This window comes from Delphinus delphis, chromosome 8 (genome assembly GCF_949987515.2).
Source record: "Delphinus delphis chromosome 8, mDelDel1.2, whole genome shotgun sequence".
Taxonomy (NCBI): domain Eukaryota; kingdom Metazoa; phylum Chordata; class Mammalia; order Artiodactyla; family Delphinidae; genus Delphinus; species Delphinus delphis.
Window position 1 is genome coordinate 87,916,652 of NC_082690.1, and position 17,190 is coordinate 87,933,841.

The 17,190-nt window shown below is 46.4% G+C and overlaps 1 protein-coding gene across 2 annotated transcripts in view; it reads left to right on the forward strand.

Annotated features, from left to right (window-relative positions):
• The window catches only part of LDLRAD3 (low density lipoprotein receptor class A domain containing 3), a 254,788-nt gene that overhangs the window by 49,533 nt on the left and 188,065 nt on the right, over positions 1-17,190 (forward strand). The window contains exon 1 of one of the 2 annotated variants that reach the window (XM_060018722.1): positions 9,049-9,306. The exons of the other annotated variant lie outside the window; for it this stretch is intronic. Coding sequence (XP_059874705.1) covers positions 9,240-9,306 — 67 coding nt within the window. The 5' untranslated portion in view covers positions 9,049-9,239. Of the gene's footprint in view, positions 1-9,048; positions 9,307-17,190 lie in introns of those variants that run through there. 2 annotated transcript variants of the gene reach the window in all.

Sequence of the window (17,190 nt, forward strand, 5' to 3'; positions counted from 1 at the left end):
TTGGTTCTATGATGGTCTCGGCCCCCATTAAAATTCTGAAAAATCACGTGTATTGCTATTCTTATTGTTATTTGTTGTGGAAAATACAGTTAATCAGAAAGAAGAAAATAAAAATCACCAGTAATCCCACCATTCAGAAAAAAATGGTGTATTATCCTTTCTGACATGTTATATGTGTGTTTGTATGTATACATAGTTTTAAAACTTTATTTTATGGTACAGATGAACCTGTTTGCAGGGCAGGAATAGAGATGTAGACGTAGAGAATGGACATGTGGCCACAGTGGGGGAAGAGGAGGGTGGGACGAATTGGGAGATTAGGATTGACATATATACACTACCGTGGGTAAAATAGCTAGCTAGTGGGAAAATGCTGTAAGGCACAGGAAGCTCAGCTCGGTGCTCTGTGATGACCTAGATGGGTGGGCTGGAGGGGGGTGGGAGGAAGGTCCAAGATGGAGGGGATATAGGTATCCTTATAGTTGATTCACTTCATTGTTAGCAGAAACTAACACAACCTTGTAAAGCAATTATACTCCAATAAAAACAAAACAAAACAAAACTTCATTTTAAATATTTACATGGTGAACATTTTTCTGTTCATTAAAACATTTCTATTTTAGTTTATCCTCAGTTTTTCCCCTAACTCTGTTCGTCCTTATAAATTTTATTAGCTTTATTTTCTGTAGTCTATATTATGAAAACAATAGGCTTTTACATTGTCTCCTAACTTAGGTTGTCTGTTCTAATACTAATTGATATTTTTGAAACCACACAAGACCCCTCTTAACTGAGCTGCTCTCCATCTAAGGAGGATGCTTCCACTTCCAGTCACCAGTTCTTCTGCACGAGCTTTAATGGCTGTATTGAATTCTGTCCAGGAGATGTTCCATAATTTATTTAAGCACTCCCAAATTTGGGGCATTTGTGTTGTGGCCAGGTTTTTGTTTATCCTAAGCATCACTGTGGATAACATGTTTGTAAGATGTTATTTGTGCACAACTGTAGTCATTTCTGTGGATTAGAAAAATTCCCAGAAATCCAACACCCATTCGTGTCCCCGGTATTGAATGGCCAGGAGCAGAGACTGTTGTCTGGCATGGTTCCTGCAGAACAGGAGTCCGATAGCTCACTGCTTCATGCCTGTGTTGTGGCTGCTTCCTGTGTCATCCTTTTGTTAACAACTAGAGTTGTGGCTAGTACTGCATTATTCTGTTACTATTACTGCCTTGCCTGCAGAAGAGCCCCAGTGATAGCCTCAGTTAGCACCATCTCCTCTGGGTGCTTTTTTTCCCGCTTAGCTCTGGCTCTGTGTCTTAGCAGCCACCCAGGGCCACATTGGGTCTTCCTAATCCAGGCATCAGGCCCCACCAGACTCCCACTTGGCTGCAGGACAATGGGTCTCACTTCACAGACGGGGTCTCACAAGGTCTTGGGTTGCTTAGGTGGGTCAAGGGGCCCTGTGGTACACCCACCCCATCCATTGCTTCCCACTTCCTAGTAGAAAAGAATTAGAAAGGGACCACCTAGGTAATGAGGTGGCGTTTATGTAACAGAAGCTCGCCATCATCCTACAAATTTATTAATGTAATGGTAGCCATTCCCTATATAACTGTGTCAACTTTATTCATTAGCTGTCTGGTATAGAGTAACCTTGCGAGTGTTATTAGGTTACCATACACATTTTTGTTAGGTAAAACCGTACACATTTCCAATTAAGACAAAGAATGTGCAATTTCCTGCAGTCAGGATTGAGGTCATAACCTTGAGTGCTCAAGAATTCCAAGTTTAATTAATCCACCCAATTATGATGACTAAAAGGAAACATCCTATCAATAGTAGATGTGACGGGACGGCGATCTGGCTGTGACAAGGCGCTCTTCTGGTGGCCAAGCCTGACCTAACTTATCTGGCTGGTCCAGGCAGTGTCTCCTATCAGAGTGAGCGCACCCCCTCTGGACGCCCGCCACCTTCCCTCCCAATACCCTTTTTCCGTGGCAGTGTAGACTGCACGCAGATTTTGCCATTGTGGGAGTCATGTGTTGCTTTCCTTCTACATTACCTGTGTTTTCTCAGCCTGGCTCTCCTGCTAAAGTGGAAGTTCCTTCAGTCCGGAGGCCTGTGAGCTTTCCAAGCTGAGTGGCGGCAGAGAGATTTGGTCCAGCCGCGTCCTGCTTCTTGCAAGGAATGGAGTGTTTTCAGTGTCTTTGTTCCTCTTCTCAGGAGTCGCACTCCAGGGAGGGAGCATCTGTTCAGCTTAGATCACGCCACTTCCCTTCGGCTGGAGAGTGTAGGACTCCTGGTTATGGTCCTGTTATAGCATAGCCGTTGAGAGAGAGGTAATTCCAATAAAGCAGAGGGAGAAACGGACGCTGAGTAACTTAAACCAACCCCGCCACCAGTGTCCACTGTAGTCGTGGCTTGAAAACAGCCTGCTTGCTCTCCACGCGGCACGGGCTCTGGGACCTTGTGGTGGCACCATTTGATGTTCTCTGGCTCCAGCCGTTCGGTCTCCTTTAATCGTTTTTCTCCCTGAATTGCGAAGGCTGCATGGCGACAGTTAAGTTACAGATTAGGCTCTTAGTTTAGAGGAAAAAGCCTTGAATTTAAGTGGGTTAAAATTTTAGCTCTGCGACTTATTAGCCGGATGGTCTTGACTTCCCCTCGCCTTGGTTTCTTCATGGGTGAGGTCAAGAAGATGGGACACCTTCCAGAGTTGTCCCAAGAATTAAACAGAGCGGCCTCGGTGAAGGTGCCCCGCTGTGTGCCCGAGACATAGGAGGCTCTGAATGGACATGTGGTGTTTTCTCCTTCCCCAGAGCCCTGACGGGCATCTGGGGCTGGCTGCCCCTCAGCAGATGCTGCAGCTCCTGGGATTTCACCAAATGAGTCTGAGAGTCACACCAACCCGGTTCACTACTCTGATTATGTGACCTTGGGCAAAGTGTTTAGTCTCGGAGCCTCGGTTTCCTCCTCCGTAAAGTTAGTGCGAGTTCCATCCCCACTCGCGCGGCTATAGTGAAGGATCATAGGCAGATGCAGGGTTTGTGTCCTTAACTCAATGTCTGGCACGTAGCTCGTGCGCTGTTGCACAGGGTGAATTCTCCAGATGGGCTCAGCCCCAGGGACCCAGACCTCCCTTCCAGCTGCATCGGCCTGGCTGCACCGGTGCCTGTTCTGCTGCTTGCAGGGTAGGTAGCACTTTTAGCTCAAGAGGGAGGCAGGTGCTGCTCTTACACCACCACCCTGTGCAAAGCTGCCCCTCCCCATCCCCTGTTTTTGTCTCAGCCCCTCACAGTGGGCCTGGGTGACTCGCAATCTGTGGGGAAAAAGTTAACAATTCTGATTGCAAGAGCTTTGGAAAAGTCCCACCTCCCCAGCAGGCATTGTATATTTATGCTTTAATCTTCATAGACTCCTCTGAGTTGCTCTCACCTCTCCTGAAAGCCCGGAGTAAGTGGACATAGTGCATGCACCCGAAGTAATTAATGTATTTTCTACTAGCAAGGGAACATGTAATTTGCAGGAATGTGTGTCAAGACCCAACCCTGCTAAATTTATACCCTGCAATTTGCAACATTTGCCGGCACCCGAATCGGCCGATGGGTGAGTTTAGCCTACCTGCTTTGCAATTATATCTGCTGGCCGGAGTTGCAGGATTGAGTAACTGGGAGACGGAGATCTCAATCGTTTAAGTAAATGAGAACGGGCTCTTGGGACCCATCTGAGATCGCCCTGTGGTAGAGGAGGCTGGTGGATGATGTTTTCTTTGCACAAACTTTGGAGAGCCTCTGATGAGAGGCAGGAGGGGAAGAGGCAAAGAAGACACAAGTCTGCAGGCTATCCTGGGCGTGGTGGACCACAGGCCTCAGAAAGGCATCTCTGTAGCACTCTTCCCTCTGACAGGCCTCTGGAAGAGGAAAACACAGAACTAATATAACAGAAAAAACGGTTTTATGGTCTGTTTTATGAGCTTACATCAGCCCTAATAATTGGCTCTGGGGAGATTCTTGTCAGTTTTTAAAACTGGAAGTCACTTCATAGCCTCTGCAGACTAGTGATTTTTGTAAAATCCTCGTAAATTTTCTGTTTTGAGCAAGCTACAGAAGAATCTTGTGGCTGACATGCAGGCTTCTTGTTCTGTGGGGTGCTGGGCAGGGGGCGGTGTGTGTGAGATGGCTGGGCGTACCCTTTTGGGCCAGATGGAAGAATCCAGCAGAAGATAAAGTGTCAGCAGATCCAGCCCTGGTATAAATCCCAGATCCTCAATTACTCCTGTGACCTTGGGCAGACTATTTAACCTCCCCGAGCGGCCTTTCCTCATTTGTGAAATGGAGCTAATGATTCCTTCGTTTAAAGCTGTTATGAATATTAGATGTTTGTAAAGGCGTCTGGCACATGGGGAACACTCAATAAATGGTAATTGTCATCGGTACCATTTATATTTGCGGAGGGCATATTATTTATCAGTTGTAAAGAAGGCTTGGCCACACAAACCAGGCAGTATTGGTGATCAGATTGGGTCAGATCCTTTTCTCTTTCCAAAAGCCATTTGTGTATACACCCCGAGGCCTGAAAAAGGTGGGTCGGTTGCAGTGGGTGCCACTGAGGGGAGTGGGGTTGTAGCTAAAGAAAAGCCTCACTCAGCCCAAGTCCAGTGTTTCTTAAAGAGGGTGGGATTTTTATTTGGCCTTGGGACCTCCGGAAGGCTTGAAAAATAAAAGGAGGAATTTAGAATCTGGAGAGAGAGAGAAAGCGGGACAGAGATTCTTTCCCTGGGGAGTTGGTTGTGGTGACGGTGGGAGCTGAGGCTCTAAGTGCTCCCACTTGCAAGGTTGGGTTTGTAAATTCATGGACAATTCTGTGGGTGTCCCCCTCCTGCTAGGTGAGAAAGAATATTTTCTATGTGTGTGCATGCGTGCATGTGACCAAGTGTGCGTGCATATGTGTGTGCATGTGTTGGGCACATGTATGGTGTGTGTGTGTGTGTGTGTGTGTGTGTGTGTGTGTGTGTGTGCGCCTGTGTCTGCTTCACCTAAATATTTATGGGCTGGGAGATGGCAACTGGGAAAGGCCGGTGTGTAACTGACTAAGTATTAATAAGCGTGTTCCAGAGAATTGAGGCCTTTGTTTTGTCTTCATCAAAAATGCATCGGCTCTCATTTGCTGTGTTTCTGCAGGAAACTGTGCTGTGTGAAGAAGAAGTGCTGCTTTGTTTTCCTTGTAGGCTTTCCCGCTTGGGCTTCTATTTCCATGGAGGCCTTATTTTTAAAAACATGTTTTTACAGCAGAATTACAGCTCTGGCGATATGGCAGTCTCTTACAACTCTGGTTATGAAAAGAGTTTCTGTAGTGTTTTTATTTCTTTTAATGGACCATTTTCTTACCTTCCTTTTTCTTCTCCTGGGACTGTGTCAGGTATCTCCCTCCTGGGTGTTTTCTTCTCCTTTGTCCAACAGTCTGAGATCAAGGCCTAGTTCCACACTTTCACTGTCATCCTGCTTCCTGGGATCCAGGGAAATGGATTTTCTACTGTTCTCGTGTCCCAACCTTTCTCCAACTCCTATGTGTGGCTGCTTCCACCTTTTTTTCTTCCTAGAACTTCCCTGAAGAGTTCATTTTCTTCTCTTGGCATCACTTCCTAGGAAACTCCCTTTTCTGCTCTGAGACTGACCTTTTTTGTTTCCTTAAATCAAATGCTTCCAAACTACAGTTGAGGTCCACTGGTTTGGAATCAGACATCATCCGCGAGGCTTTTGATGAATTCCATTTGCAGGATTTGGTTGGCTGTCCTGGTCACCTGGCTGAAAAGGAGGCTTGGAAAAAAATCCAGAAGACAGTCCTGTATTATTTTTCACTTCCATACCTGAAAAATTAGTTTCCATTAGAATAGAGATGGTTTTTCCTCCTGCCAAAGGTTTCTGTCAAAAGGAATAAAGTGGGATCGCAAGGATGAAATGAAACTCTTTAGGAAAGGATGGCTCTCCCACCCTGATTATAATCCCTGCTGTGCACCATCCTAAGTGGGTTGGTGCTGTTGAAATGCAAATGCCATTGGGTCTGTTATTGATTTGCTCACAAGAAAGTAGCAGAAATTTAATCCATGCAGAAAATGCTGAGTCACTTCATCTCCTGCAAGAGTTCCTTTATTATTATTATTATTGCAGAAAGGAGCACATCAAAAGGCAAGTCTAGAAAAACAGTTTTCAGAAAGCTAGTTTTATTTGTCTTACTTAGTACTTATTTTCCAGAAATCTGTTAACCAGTATAGAAGTTTTCCAGCTTTGCATACATCACCACTTATCACTGTCTGATTCTACTCCATGCTTTTCTCTCTGTTGTTGTTGTCTTTTGAAGATTTGAGGGAAACTGGTCTGAATTGTTTACAGAGTGCTCAGCAACAACCCTCCCCCAAATACCACCAGCACTGGAGATGGAAGAATATAATCTGCTCCAGTGTACTTGTGTCTGGGTTGTCCGAATGCTCAAATTCGAAGCCCAGTACAGCTTCCTTTATTGCTCGTTACACTTTGGGATTGCCTGCCCCTTGCTCCAGGGGTGCAGGATGAAGAAATACAAACAAAGTGCAGCATTAGCTTGAGCAAAACATATAACTAGGACAGTGGATCTCCTGCCAAAAATACCATCTGCTGTTTTCTAAGCCAAAGATTGACGACTTGGGTTGTCTCTTCCTTCAGCAAATAGTCGCAGAGACTCACTGTATTTATTTACTTTAAGTTTGACCAGCTTTTCGTAATAGTTCTTGTTAGAGGGGGGAACGTATGTTGGAGTTAGTAAAGTCCAACCCAACTCTGATTCCCAAACAGATGCCTAAAAATGTCCAATAGCTCCCAAGCTGGATTACCGTCCTCTTTCCCCACCCCCGGTGTCTCTCTAGGTAGGGGTGCCAGGTTAACTGACCCGAAGTGTCACTCATCTCCTGTCACTCCGCAGCTTGAAACTGATGCTGTTGGTTTCTCATTGTGTACAAAGTAAAGTCCAAACTCTGTAGTCTGGCGTTTAAAGCTTTTCTCAGCCTTCTGTCTGTTGTTCCTCGTGACGGTTTGCTTTCGGGCCTCTGCTTAGCTTAACCTTTCTTTTGGAATGCACGTCTACAGCCCCACGCCCCCCTCCCACCCCGGCGCTGCAAAACCAGCCAGGTTGAGAACTGCTCTATGATGCACTCCACGATGCTTCCTTGGAATACATTTCTTCCTCCTTAGTGATGACTACATCCCATTTTCTACTCCTTTCTTGTGGCATTTATGACCCCAACTTTTATACTTCCAGCTGTTTAGGCGCACATGCCTCTCTTCTGGTCAACTGTAGGCTTTGAATGTGCCCCAACCTTGTAGCCCCCACAGTCTTGAGTATATTAGGTGCCCAGTAAGTTCTCTGTGGGTGAATGAATGAATCTGTTAGTTGGATGAACGCGTACCATGCAAACAGAGCGCGCAGTGGGGAGCGGGTAGATGTTAAACGTAAGCACCTTGTTCCATGGACCCAATGCAGTGGCAAGACGTCATCGTCCAGGAGAACATCAGCTGCAGTGGTTTAGCCGTGAGCTCGGCAGTTGCCATGCAGACCAGTTTCACATCTGGATGGTCCCCCAACCCTTCAGATGTATATTGTTACGATTTGTGCATCAGAAGTTCTGCTCTTCCAATAATAGGCAAACTAGGACCTTGAAAGGGTGGAGAGAGACCCGTAGCAACCGTAGCTTGTGTTTTCTACGTAATAAGGAGGTCTGTTTGTGCTGTTTTGAGAGTACAGTGGTGGTAAAGAAAGAGAGCTTTGGGGAGCCACGATGACTTTGATTTTGCATCCAAGTTCTCATTCACTCGTTTGTCATCTTGAGTCTCAATTTCCTCCCCTGTAAAAAGGGGATAAAAGCCATTCAGTAGGGATGCAGTGTGGATTAAGTAACATATGGAAAGTACCAGTGCAGGTCTTCACACATCGTGGGTGCTCCATAAATGTAGGCATCACTTCTAAGAGGCGTTTGGGTGGTGGCCTGTCACCGGCATCGGGAATCCGTCACTTCAGAGTCTGCTGTTTTATCATGGCTGGCCTCGGAGGTGGTTTCTTACTAGTAAATTTAGAATGGCTTCCTTCCATATTCTAAGATTAGGAATTCTTCCTTCGGTATTCGCTAGAGGTTAGCAATTCTGAGTGCTCTATCTCTATTGAAAGATGTGAACCTCTGGGAATTTTGAAGCTGGAAAAAAAAAAAACTATGGATGGAAAAAGTGGAAAGGAAGAAAAAAAAAACAACCCTGGTGCTTGGGGGCAGAAAATGGAAATTTATGCCGTGTTTAAATTCTTACTTCTCCATTGTAATTCTGAAGTGACTTGTTAATTTGGAAATGTTATTGGCTTGCCCATAGGTACTTGCTATATTTAGAGCCAGAAAGGCTGTTCTGATTTATTTGTATGGACATTCTGAACAATATGTTATTTTCTAAATGTTTCTGAGCCTTCTTCTCTCTTGTTCTTTAAGCAGCACTGAGGAGAGTGCCTGATTCACAGGGGGGTTTGGAAAGAACAGACATTTTCCTGAAATTGTGTGCCTGTTAGCAGGGCCTCTTAGCCTCTTGGCAGATGCCTTATGAGTACAGACTTTGAAGAACTATTTCTTTGGATGGTGTTTTACAAAATAACCCCTTCCCTCCTCACGAGTTTGTAACCCCCCGAGGGAGCGTTGGAGGTGTTCCCTCCTGTTGAGGAGTTGACAGTGGTGGTTACTTGAAGTCTTCCTCCGCCCTCTCCCCCAGCCAGTTTTGCGGACACTCCCAGGCTGTGGCTCGCCTCCTCATGCGGACGTGTTATCTGCTAGGATCTGGAAGGCAGTGGAAGAGAGCTGATGCCGGGTCGGGTTTTGCTGCCGCCCCCTTTTTTTTCCTTAATAAAGACACTGTTTTTATTAAGCCTTCAGTTGGTTCTTTCTTTTCAGGCTTTCGTGGTGTGATCTTTGGATCTGTGACTTGCCGCTGAACCGTGGATCTGTGATTCTTGGGCCTGGTGAGTGTGGCCTGAGGTGTTCCTTCCACACCTCACCGCCTCCCTGCTCTCGGAGCTGGCCTTTTCCATGTTTACACAAGTTTGGGATTTGTCCTGGGGGAGGTGGCAGGAGATTGAGTTGGTCTGGGCTGAGGTTGGAGCAGAAGCTGTTTGTTTTGTGGGAACGCAAGAGGTTGATCTGAGAGACAGAGAGACAGCAGTGCAGTGTATCTGTGTGGATGGTATCACCAGCCTGGGCTTTGATGACACAGACAGTCGAAGTTGCTGGAAGGCTGCAGTATGCGGGTGAGGGCTTGTACCCCGATGCTCTTAAAATCAGACACTCCCCTTGGCAGGGTAGCTCTCGTCACCCGCTCCTGCTTCTGTGCTATGCCCTCCGGAAGTGACAGGCGCGGTGCTGGCGAGCTACGATCAGCCTTCCTTCCCCGCGGCTGAGGCTCCTCTCCCTGAACATCTGGGCAGCGGTGGGGGGGACTTGGCAGGGCCTGTTTGAAAGCATGATTATAGCAAGGGAGAGAGAGAGAGAGAGAAAGCCAGATCCAGGGTTTCCACTCCGCCTCCGGCAGAGATCAGCTAGTTTGTTTTCGGTTGCCTAGTTTGTCGGTTCATCGAATATAAATCGTTTGGGATTGCTTTTCTCTCCATATAGTTTTCTATAAACTTTACATTTTTCTTCTTGTCAAAGACAAAAAAACCTTTTTATTTAACCAAAGAAGGGGGGAACCCTCAAACTAACCACATGGGAAATTTTGTTGAAGACCCAAGTATCCCTGAAAGGCAAGAAGAGCCCCCAGAGAGTTTGGGGAGTGAGGTTGAAGGTAACCAGAGATGGCATTGGCTTTCCAGGAGGAGAGTCCCAGCCCAGGCCAGACTCTTTTTGGCATGAGAGCTGGAGCGGCCGTGCAGACTTTGCAAATGCTTCCCGGAGGCTGGTACTTCAGCCACGTTCCATGGATGGATGGGCCCGTAGAGCCTGGTGCCCGGCCTGAGAAGTCTGCATGCTTGGGGTGTATCAGGGTTGGGCTGATGCCATCTGGGGCATTGGAGAAAAGGAGTTGGGACTGTTTTGATATTAGGGGAAAATGAGCAAATCAACTGAAAATAAAGGCTGGACGTTCCATTCCCCCTTCCTCCACTGCCAGTCCCCCGCCTGTCACCAGATGGTGGCATTGTGGCCTGGGGAGCTGGCGTGACTTTGACCAATGAGTTTGCTGGTGGCTCCGGCTGTGGAAGGGGGAGAGGAGAGAGTCCACCGAGAATGGACGGAGTCGGTGCCTGTGAGCAGCTACCTGTTCTTTTATGATGTAAACTTTTTACAAAGTTTAACCTACAGACTGAAGAGTGCACAGATGTTAAGCGGGGAGCTCGTGAATTTTCATGAAGCAAACACACCTGGGGAACCAGTGCTCAGATGGAGAAACAGACCGTCACCAGCACCCCAGAGCCCCCATGGTGCCCTCCATCCTGGCTTCCAACACCGTAGGTTACTTTTGCCTGGCAAGAATAAGAGCGTCTGGTTCCTTTCGCTCAACCTGAAACAACATCGAATTTCCGCCCCCTTTTCCAGGAGGCGGGTTGTGGGATGACCCTCCACCCAGTGAGATTGCAGGGACAACTCTGAAACCTTGGTGACCAGGTGCCCCACCAGCCTTCGGCTCTGGGCTCCAGGCTTTGGCTCCATGTGCCCCGCCGTTGAATGAGCTCTGTGTCTTCCAGCAGGGAGTGTGGCTTGCTGCCACCTGGAAGACCCAAGAGCGTGGAAGCAGGAGTCCAGAGCAGCTATAATTGTGGGCTCATGGTGAGCCCAGCAAGCCTTGGAGAGACTTACTACATTCCTCGCCGAGGACAAATTAGATTTATATCCCTTAATCAGAGTCAGGGCCCCTGATGCTCCCACATGGGCCACTGGGGTGGTGACCTCCTGTGGAGAGAGGGGCTGGCCAGGAGGGGGACCTGGAGGGGTGGCCACAGCTCTTTGTAGAATTGATTTGTGTTTTGAAGGGGGGTAAAAGGGAATATAGCCCATGGGTGATTTTCCAGAATGACTCGTTGGGAAGCAGCCATCCACACGCTTTTCCAGATGATTCCCTATTCAGTTTTAACATTTTATTTTAGTTTTTAACTTTTAGTTTGGGCCAACAGTTGGGGCTATCAGTTGCATAACTATGTAAAAGTATTCTTACCCAAACTCGTTTCTCTTAAGTTTTAAGGCATGCTTTGTCTTTTTTTAATATTTTGTAAATTCATGAATAGATGACCTTTTCTTTTGGGCTTTGCTTCTTCAAGTTAAAGGAGCCAATGTGTGTGTGTGTGTGTGTGTGTGTGTGTTTTGATAATGAGCAGTGCTCTGCAGTTCCTCCCCCAGATCATCGTGGTTACTGTTATAAGTTCTCCAGACATATTTACTCTGGCGATATTTTAAGAACTTCATTTTGAAGAAAAGATGCCAGTAGAAAATATAACCCATATTTTTAAAGGACCTCAATTTCTTCCCTCAGAGCGTCTGTTCCAAGACCTTGCGGATGTAAATGTGAGTACAGGGGTTATATATTATCACATACATCTCTAGAGAGAAACAAAAAATGGGTTCTGTTCTACATACTGTTCTGCACCTTGCTCTCTCCCCTCTGCCTGTATTGTAGCTATTCTTCCGTGTCAGTACATTCTGGATCCTGGGATTTTTTTTAAAGGCTGCAGTGTTCCTGATGGCTATAACATATCATAATTAGCCATCTCCCTCTTGGTAGATGTTTAAGTTCTTTTAAGTTTTGAGCTTTTACAAATAATGATGTAAAGGGAAAAAAAGCCTTTCTGCATGCTTCTCTAGGAATTTATATATTCCTAAGGATAGATTCCTAGAAATGGAATCGGTGAGTCCAAAGGTAAGCTCATGATAAATAGTGTTGGGCAGTGCCCAATGGCCCCAGACAGCTTGTACCAATGTATGCTCTCACCAGTAGTATCAGAGTGCCAGTGTCCCCACATCCATGCCAGCTCTCATATCCATCTTGTTAACTTCCGCTGATCGGATTGTTTTTAAAAATGGCATTTCCACTTGCGTTTGTGTAACTACCAGTGAGGTTGTGATCTTTTTGTCTACTAGCCATCTGCATTTTTTGTGACGTGCTTGTTTCTATCCTTTCTCCATTTTTCTCTTGGTTTCTTACTGACTTTTAAGGAGTTCTTTGCGAATAGGGACGGAGAGGATAGTTTTGAAAGATAACATTTAGACAAAAAAAATCATCTTGATTGGCGTTCCTGGCTATAAAGCGCCACAAAAGATCGAGTATTCCATCTTCTCTTTGCCTGGTTAAAGGCTTTGGTTTTCTGTTTTGTTTTTATTTAATTAGGTGCAAATTCTCCTCTTGGCTGGAGAGTCCCGGCTGTCTGTAAACGCATTATCATTGGTGCAGCCTGGGGTGGGTGGTGATGTGCCCTGGAAAGGGAGCCGTGCCAGGCGGGGGCTGGTGCCTGTCAGAGCCGATTACTGTGGGTGTTCAATGAGAAGCTGAATCCCTCGCCTCGTTTAAAGACCGTGGTCTCTCGTGTCTTCAGCATAAAGGCACGTGATCCACAAGAGAAGAGGCAGGGAGTGTCTCTTGAGCCGTGTTGGCAGTTCTGGTTCATTGTGTTTCTTCATTCTGCTGGCGTTTCCTAGATCAGCGCTGCTTCCTAAACTCTCTTGGCAGGTTCACGTGGAGCCAGTGTTCTTCCCTCCGCGTCCAGAGCCCGTGGAGGTTTGCCACCTTCCATACTGGTAAACACACTGGGCTGTTTGTTCCAAGGAGGCCAGGGCTGCCAGGGATGGAGGTAGCTAGGGGCCTGGGTCCCAGTGTTCCCGTAGCCATTGATGACAGGCAGACCCTTGACAGAACACCTTAGACCCCTACATTCCTCCAGGCCACTCTCAATGCCTCCATTAGGGGAGGGCTTGCTGCTCTGCCTGTTGAGAGTTCCAGCCCCAAATGCCACCGTCTTTGGTGCAGCTGTCACTACTCCCTGGTTACGGAAAGAAACAAACAAAGGCCGAGTGTGTGGGGTGCTGATGGCTTGGGATTCATTGCATGGAGGGGAGAATCAACCTCCTTGTGGATGGAAGCCCAAAGGCTTGCCTGAGGCTGCCTGCAACCTAGTGCAGAGCAGAAACAGACGGGGCTTGCCTCTTAGGGCTGTTACCAGCGACTAGATGCACCTGGGCCTGGTTCTTCTCCCCCAGGAACATGGGCCCAACCTTGGTTTCTTGGGAGCTGGCTCTGAGAGAATGGGTCATCACAGAATGTTGGCTTTGTCTCCCAGGCAGCTGTGTCAGTTGTTGCTGACAGCCCATGCCCTAGAGAGAGTGCTTGTGCCCAAGAGTTCTGGAGACCAGCTCTTACCTGCCGAGGTTACGGTCTAAAGTATTGGGTTACCTTTGAATTTTTACTCTGAGTCATGAAGAATTATTGGTTTAAGTTCAAGCAAATCCAGAAGTGAAGATGGCTTTGTAGAAAATCCCAGATTTCTCAGGAAGGAGAATAATAATAATGACGTGAATAAAAATATTTGGGGGTCCTGCTCCCCCACCCCCATTTTTCCAATAATCAAGTTGAGGTGAAATTACTCTCTGAGCATGAAGAAACATGTCTTCATTCTGTAGATCTTAGGCTGCATACAAATGTGGACTGTCCACACAAATGAGGAATAATCTTAACTTGCAGGAATAATCCACAAAATGTCGGGTGAAAGGCTTTTCAGAATATTATAGCACAAAGAAGCAACCATCCATAATTCCATCCACCCGCATATTTCATGCCTCCCACCCTCCCTCCATTTCAACATTCTGTCCTTGGCTCTGGGCTACATTAGGACGCTTTCCCTCCCTTGGTGTAAAGTTGCTCGCGGGGTTTTGTGGGGAAGACAGGCACACAAACAGTGGAGCATTGTGGTAAGGGAAGAGATAGAGGTTTGCGTAAGTTATGTTGTGAGTTCCAGTGGGGGAGCTTGTAAAGTGACCTATACATTAGGGAGGAACTGCAGGAGAGGTGGGCTGGCCAGGACACGCAGGCCTCCTGTGCTGACCCCAGGACAATTGCCTTACCCTTCGTGGGATGGGGCTGTGGGAGGATTTTAAACAGTGAGGGATGTGGTCAGATTTTCTCTACAGTTATGTGAAAGATGCCTTTTAGAGGTCAAGACTGGATCTCGGAAAGCCAGCGAGGAAGCCGTTAATGTGAAGCCATAAAGGCAAGAGAGAAGGATTTGAACTAGGGTTGTGAGTGGCAGGGATATCGAGGAAAGATGGAAGTGGAAAATGTTTTGCACTGGTTGATTGATGTGGGTGGAGGTGAGGGGGAAAGATGGTTGGCCATTCTACCAACGGAAGTACTGAGTGATGCAGGAGGGACAGGTTTAGAAGAAAAAATCCAAAGTTCTATTCTGGGTGTGTCAAGTTTGTGTCTGGGATGAAAGTGTCTTGGGCAGTAGGGGATGGACGTATGCAGCTGTAGATGGAGGATGGAGTTGAAGGGAAGAGAGCTGAGTTGGAGGTTGACCCTCATGGCAGACGAGACAGCTTTTCCAGGGAAGATGACTCTGTCACTCAAGCAGCGGGAGACACAGCTCCGGAGGTAGAGGAGGGGTGGGCGGAGGGAGAGGAGCCTCCGAGCTGACGGAGGAGGAATGGTAGGGAGCCAGGTGTGTGGGGAAGGTGGGCGAACAGGAGAATGTGGTATCAGGGAGGCCAAGGGAATGGAGTTTCAGGAGGAAGGAGCCATCCAGTTGGAGTTGGTCCCTTGCAGTTGAGTTATGTGCAAGGTAAAGACAAAATAACTTTTGAATAATGTGCTGGAGAGGGTGTGGAGAAAGGGGAACCCTCCTACACGGTGGGTGGGAATGTAACTTGGTGCAGCTGCTATGGAGAACCGTATGGAGATTCCTCAAAAACTAAAAATAAAGTTGCCACATGATCCAGCAATCCCACTCCTGGACGTATATCTGGATAGAACTATATATAATTCGAAAAGATCCCTGAACACTTATGTTCATAGCAGCACTATTCACAATAGCCAAGACGTGAAAACAACCTAAATGTTCATCGACAGGTGAATGGATAAAGAAGATGTGGTACATATTCACAATGGAATATTACTTAGCCATAAAAAAGAATGAAATAATACCATTTGCAGCCACATAGATGGACCTGGAGATTATCTTACTAAGCAAAGTAAGTCAGAACGAGAAAGACAAATACCATATGAAAGCACTTACCATATGGAATCTAAACCATGATGCAGGGACTTTCCTGGCCAGTGGTTAAGACTCCCCCTTCCAATGTAGGACGTGTGGGTTCAGTCCCTTGTCAGGGAACTAAGATCCCACATGCGACAGGGTGTGGCCAAAAATTTTTAAAAATATGATGCAAATATGAACTTATCTATGAAACAGAAACAGATTCATAGACATAGAGAACATAATTGTGGTTGCCAAGTGGGGAAGGGGGACAGGGGAGGGTTGGATTGGGAGTATGGGATTAGCAGATGCAAACTATTATATATAGAATGGATAAACAGCAAGGTCCTATTGTATAGCACAGGGAACTATTGATATGGTCAATATGCTATAATAAAACATAATGGAAAAGAATATAAAAAAGAATATATATATATAGATAGATAGATGTATACAAACACACACAACTGAATCTCTTTGCTGTACACCAAAAACTAACACAACATTGTAAATCAACTATACTTCAATAAAAGAAAGAAAGAAAGAAAGAAAGAACTTTTGGATTCAGCAGTTGGGAGGCTTGGGAGGCCATCGGTGCCTCTGTGAGAACAGATCCAGGAAAGCAAAGGGGGCAGGAACCAGCTGGGTGTCAGAGGACTGAAGACCATGCAGACCGTAGGGGCTGAACCTGTTGAAAGGTTAATCATGGTGTCGGCGTTCACCAAGCCTTTGACTTCTTTCCGGTGTCTTGGTGCTGAGCTGCTCCCGTTGGCAGAGCACTGGACTAACCTGCACTGGAGCCACGTGGTAGGGCATCTTCAGGTTACCAGAAAATCGTTTCTTAATGGGCAGCTCCTGTCTCCCAATCTCTCATTTCCCTGGTAGGAATCTATCCTGTTCAGTTTAAGGTGGATCCTCTTACACTTGAGATCACCTTTTCTCTAATTAATAATCATGTAACTACATTATAATGATATGCCTTGTGTAATGACATATTCTGTGCCTAAATTACATCTAGTCTTTGTATAATAGTCATTGTTTAATAGTGAATAATAATACCTTTAACAAATGAACTCTGGCTAACGTATGGCCTCTTTCTGCGTGCTGTCATAAAATGTATGAAAATCCCAGGAGCTTCCACTGAATTTTTAGGATATGTATTTTTTCTGTAAGAGGCTATCTGATGCAAGTGATACACAATGAGAGTTGAAATGTTTTCAGATCTGGGACGATGTGAGTTCAATACCAAGATAGAAAAAACAGCTCTTTGATCACCTCGGGGAGCTTATCAAGCTTATGTTTGGTCCATCTCCACTTTGTAGATGAGGAAACTGAGGCACGGAGGGCTTAAGCCATCCCCCGAGCTTGGGGGGAGTGGAATTGGAATTCAGAGCTTGTGGGCTTCGGGGCTGACCTCAATGATACCAGCTCAGGGATCCCTCTTTCAGTTTTAATTCTCTTTGTTTTCTGGACCATCATAAACTACCTTTCACAAGCTGGAGAATCCAAACAGGTTCGCCTGTACCTTTTCAGCACTTGTAGTTACCAAATCCGACAAATCTCTTGCAAAGGTGAGTTGCTCACTCTGGGATCAACGCTCATTCAGACATGCAGACTGAAGCGGGGACTCCAGCAGTAAATACTGCTTAATTCTGGCACTTGCTAGATGTACAAACATCATTTGCTCAAGAAGTCAGCTAATTCCTCCTGATGGAGGGCCTGTCGGCACGCTGAGCACCGAGGGAGGGTGCTCGCGTGAGCAGATTGTAGAAGCAGGACGGACTGGTTTAATGGATTAAGCTACTTAAGAAAATTTAAAAAGACGCACCAGTTAATATGTATTCCTCCCTTGGGCGGCGGTAACAAGCTGGCGTTTTTGATTTCCCTGGCAGAGTTCCTCTCCTAAGCGATAAGCCAGACAGTCGTTCATTTGCTGAGACGTGATAGAAAATTGTAGATCAT